The 5,525-nt window shown below is 36.1% G+C and overlaps 1 protein-coding gene across 1 annotated transcript in view; it reads left to right on the top strand.

Annotated features, from left to right (window-relative positions):
- Positions 1-311: 311 nt before the first annotated feature.
- The window catches only part of YIF1A (Yip1 interacting factor homolog A, membrane trafficking protein), a 466,700-nt gene continuing 461,486 nt past the window's right edge, over positions 312-5,525 (top strand). The window contains exon 1 of the mRNA XM_044075685.1: positions 312-561. Within this exon, the coding sequence (XP_043931620.1) occupies positions 537-561 (25 nt within the window). The 5' untranslated portion in view covers positions 312-536. The remainder of the gene's footprint in view (positions 562-5,525) is intronic.

Raw genomic sequence — 5,525 nt, 5'->3', positions numbered from 1 at the left:
AAGGATCATCATACGAAAAAAAGAGCTCAATACATTACTGTTAAAAGCAAAGTCCTATCTCCAAAGGTTCAACACACCACTTTACTTATGCTCTCCTCCAGGACTACAAATAAAACACCCACTTTTTATACGGGCGTACCTGTCAAAACTATAGAATTTCCTTCTGAAAAAATTCTCAGTGACCAATTATTCTACAGATTTGATACGAGTGGCATACAACGTTACCCACTTGCAAAATAAGATGTCCCTTAAATCCCGCCCATACAACAGTCCTCCCATTCGTGATGCGTATTGTGGTGTAACATCCAATCCCTGTTGCTGGAAGGAGGATCGTCGACGTGTCAGAATAGATAGTCGCCCCGGTCCTTCTGTGTACGTGGGAAAACTAGACAGATGTTTTACGTTTGTTGGGGGGTTAAACTAGTTTGATTCCCGAATACTCCACGTTGTTTGGTGGTGATAATATTTTCATCTTATTATTTATTTTTTTAGTTACAAGGGCTTATTTTAATTTTGGTTACTAGCAACTTCAGATCATGGCCCATCCAGGCTTCAGACCGAGTAAGTTTATGGTTATCTCTATACTGAACTCGTGTGAATAGTGACCTAAGAGTTTATGGACATATAGCAATATTTATGTAGTATTTCTTTTGATGAAGCGATGTTTTTTAAGAGTATGTTACTTAGCAGATCCCCATTTAGTTGAAGCTGCTTGAGGTGGGATTTATATTCCGTTGCAGTGTATGCTTTTTTTGGCATCACAGTACAGTGACTGCATTGTGGTTGACAACACGCTGGGCACCACGGATCTGGGATCTTTCCTGTTACTTAATAAGTTTCACTTCATTTCTGGAAAATAAAAAAATGTGGAATGTCAGGTATTGATACTGTGTCTACTGGGTGTCCTGGTGGTCGGAAACTGGAGTGTCAGTGCAGCAACAGTTTGTACTGCATGTACCAGAGCAGTGCAGCAATCGTTGAAGAAGGGAATGCACTTTTGAATTAACTGTGATACTGTATTCATTTTGGTGTTGCAAAGAGTGAGTTCATCTCCCCTCTGTGCATCTTTTTATTATTGCTTTGAGAATGATCATTGGATCGTCAAGGAATGTTTCCAAGCCAGTAATGTCAGCTAACGTTCTAGTTAATATAATCCATTTGTCTTTTGGGTTTAGATTACGCGTGAGCTAAATGAGTGAATAGCTGTGGAGTTTGAATCCACACTAGATTAGTCTGTAACAGAACTAATTTTGGAATGAGTTTGATACAGGACAACACGTTTTTTTCTGACTGCAGTATGAACAATACTGCAGTAAGCAAGTTCTTCTAGAAAGTGAGCTTTGACAATACTTGAGAGGCATTATTATGAGGACAGTAAAGCCGTAGGCTTCCAAAGTGTAAATAGGAGAAACATTCAAATAGGAAGGTAGGTAGGTGGAGATTAAGCATTATTTTAAGAAACTTCATGGGCTAACGAGCATTGCCCATTTTTGTGGCATGATCAGTGAACAAGCTATGCTTGGCTTCAGGTATAATAAAGTTTTGTCAGATCTAGATTTTCACTTTAACCTAGTCCAAGTTGTAGCAAAGTAGGTTTTGACAACAGATAGTCGGTTACTAACATGTGAATTTAATTATTAAATAAGATGTACAGTGTTGCAAGTGGCTTCTTGTTAATGTTTGTAGTCTACTTGTAGTGTCACACCCCACAACTATCTGTTACCCCCACCATGTCCCTCATGGTGCATACATGCACTTGGAAGCTTGATGTCTGAACACTGCAGACTACCTAGATGTTAAGAATTGTGGATGACCAGAACACTGTTTTCCTTCTTTTTTAAGCATTTTGACTCCTTAGTTTGTATTATTATGAATGGTGGTTAATTGGTATGAGTTTGTACTTCCTTTAGTGCTGATATGTTGATCCCACCTACTGCATTCATTGCTTAAGTTTTGCCCAGACATTGACAACGAACTAATGATGGAAGGTAGAAGAAGTTGCTGAGTCTGTCTGTCTCCATCTTTGTGCTGCCTGTATCATAACTGATAACTTGATGACAAAGGCTCAAAAAAAGTTAAGTATAATGCCAACTGCAGTGCCATATGGGCACCAGTTCATACAGTACCTGTTGGTGTACCATGACATTGGTGGGCTAACTGGTGAGTGGAAAAATATGTTCATTATATTGCCGTGTTGTTCCCTTTCTTCATATTGTGTCCTTTGATATTGCGTATCTCTTTATTTGAAAAGTGCTGCTTTCTTACTCATTTGACATGGGACTTTAATTTTTGCCATATTTGGTCTGGGCTAAGTAGTTAAAACTTTATATCATCATTTGACTTATGCTGCATGTCCCTTTAATTGTATATACTGTCTTTATAATGTAGCACAGGTGATGATGGTCATAGTGGTTATGAAGTTGTAGCTGCATTCATTGTTGCACATGGCACTTTCAAGTTGCCTGCACATAGACATAGTAATTATTTTGGTCTAGTCATTGTTGCTTGCTTTCTTTCTTTCTTTCTTTCTTTCTTTCCTTGTATCAGATTTTTTTCTTTATTTTTTTGTATCATAATTTGTTTTGATTTATTTTCTTCTTTATTTTTCCTGACTGGATTAGCTACCCTGAGGAGAGCACATCTTCAGTGAAGGCCAAGGGAATGAACAACTGATTAACACAGGATTTACTAACTGATAATTTTAGAAATATGTATTCATTTTGCCATACACTTAACACTGTAGTGCACTGCTGGCTTCAGACCTGTGAAGCGCTTTTTTTTTGTAATATACAGTGAATTAGGAGTTACGTTTGTACAGCAAAATGTTTTGCTGATCAGTGCCATGTTTCTTGGTGGACGTTTTTAATGGCGTATTTTGTTGTGCAGTAGTTGTTTTGGCTACTCCCTTCCTACTTCTGCCTTTACATTGCTTTCTTGTTACTTAGTTCATCAGATAAATGCTATCACTATTCCATTTAATGCCATGTTTTCTTTTTTCTAATTTGTTTATTACAACATGCTTCCTTTTATGAACTGATGGTGCTCTACAATTTATTTATTTGTCTTTGTTGACCAGGAAAATTTAAACTGGGCAAAACCCATTTTCAGTGGAGGCCCGGGGAGAAAAGCTCCACGATTAAGTTGCATATGGTGTGCATTTATAGTTGTAGGGTAAAAACATCCATATATGAGTTTATTTACATGATTTTTAAATATTTCTAACATGAACATAACATTATAACACGAAAAAGAGAACTTAACATAAATTGGATAATTATTGAATAGAGAAATACAATAATTAATGTATTTAAAGCATAATGACTGCAGAGAAAAGATCAAACTGGTATTTTTGAGTTTAGTAATAAGTTACAGACAGTCAAGTATAATGTAGCTTAAATAATGAGAGACATGAAAGGAGAAGTTATGGAAATGAACAGAAAGGTAAATGGACAGAGGAAGAATTGTAATTATTGAAGGGGTGTAACAGGAGGTGGAAAAATAAGAGTTTAGGAACTAAGTGCAATATGCGGAGGAGTGATAAGGTACAAAAAGATTGGGAAGCAAAATTGCTGTAAGAGTTGGAGAAAAGTAATCTGAGTTTAACTAGCCAGGTGAGCAGGAAAAACAGACATCTTTGACATAGGCGCTGTTACAGACATCTTTGACACAGGCGCTCTTTAAGTAAAGTTTTGAAACCATTTAAGTTTCTATCTGTTTATAACTGTGTGGGGCTTTCATTCCTTAGCTTTGACACATAATGAGAGTAGAGAGAATCTCCGGGCAGTGTTTAAGGTCTTACTGATAAGTATTAAAAGGTTATTGCTAGAATAAAGGTCTCTAGTGGGTGAATAGTACAGAAGAGTATTTTGTAATGCTGGGCATTTGTCTGGAGAGTACAGTAGGTTGTAGGTATTGATTAGTTGCATGTCAACAGGTTTGGGAGTTCAAGTCAGTTTAATTGTTTTAATGCAAGGTAGTGGTGAGTTTTAAAGGTTGGCTGGTTGCAAATGTATTCATTTTGTAGTAGTGGGAGGGTAGTTTAGTTTATATGTATTGATGTTTTGTAAGAATATGGGAACCATATACTAGAGAAGGAAGGAGGTATGTTACTGCTAAGGTAATCCTTGCTTGATTTGTCAGTTAGTGTTTAGCCTTATAGAGAAAGCCAAGTTTTTGGTGAGTTTTCTTGAATAAATGAAGTATGTGGTGGTCAAATCTGAGTCTGTTATTACTCTGCGTTGTTTAGTTTGGCTTATGATTTCTATTTTTGTGTTGCTACTTGAGGTAATATGAAATGTGTGTTTCTGGTTAAGGTGTTTTGGAGTAAGTACTACAAGTTTTTTTGCTTTAAGCAGAAAGTTAGAATTTTTAGTCATATTTTAGTGTCAATTAATGATTTTTTTTTTTTGAATGATTTCATCGAATTTTATGACTCTGATCTTTCCAAGCTCCTTTTCAGTGTTCTTCCGCCGTCCACTTTTAATTGTTTTGTAGATCCCGGATCAGCCCCACTGAGCACCTTCATGATATTTGCAGTTGTGTATGTAATCTCTCTCTGTCTGTATATATGTATACATGTGTTATTTGTGTATCTGTATATGCATTTATATGTATGTATTTATTAAACATTGATCACTCATAAGAGTGAACGAAGAAATCATAATTTTACATCAAATTTGATAAGATCATAAACAACAAAAATAAAAGTAATATTTTTTACAGGGTGGGCATGACCCCCCTGCACTTTCCATGCCCCCTGGTAGTTATGTGTGCCAACTCTGAGATTGCACAACAGCTGGGTAAGGGCATATTACCTGACCCTGCTGCATGACAATCTCATACAAAAGAGTGCAGGCAAAAACTCCATTTAAAAGAAAGTTCGCTCTTTATCTACAACTTAAAAAGTGTTCACTATTTTGACCTGCAACTGTAAATTCCTGGTCCCATATACTTACTTGATTTTAAGGTCCTTTTTAGTGTTCCCAACCAACTTTCTGCTTTCTACTTGTTTTGAAGATCAGGTGCTAAAGGCTTTCATGAAATTTGTTTTCCTAGTCTATTTTTAAATGTTGTTGTGTTAAAGATATTGAAGGATGCTGATGTCACTTAATGTTGGGTTTATTTATTTATTTACATTTCTTAACTGGGTAGTGTCCGGCTGGGTCATAAACCTGCTTCCATTGTAATCCTGGGAATAAAAGCTCCAGCAAAATTGACAATTTCTATAAAACAATTGCTGTAAATACAAGGTGTTATAAAAATGAGTAAAAATGAAATTGCAATGAACAAAAACTATAGTTAACAAAGTGGCTATAGGCTCTAAGTAGTAGTAGTAATCAGACATGTAATAAAACATATTTCAGAACATATTTCAGAGATTTTAATAATTAACAAGAAGTAGAGCATAATGTGGAGTTATTAGTAATGGGAATAAGCAAAGTATACCAGAAAGTAGGACAAAACAGGATGTATAGGAAGTAGCTGCATAAGGAGCAGGAGAGAGGTGAGAAAAATAGGGAGATGTG

This window comes from Protopterus annectens, chromosome 6.part1, assembly GCF_019279795.1.
Source record: "Protopterus annectens isolate FY-2018-M chromosome 6.part1, PAN1.0, whole genome shotgun sequence".
Taxonomy (NCBI): Eukaryota; Metazoa; Chordata; order Ceratodontiformes; family Protopteridae; genus Protopterus; species Protopterus annectens.
The sequence above is the reverse complement of the archived record's forward strand: the minus strand, read 5'-3'. Positions and strand labels throughout refer to the sequence as shown.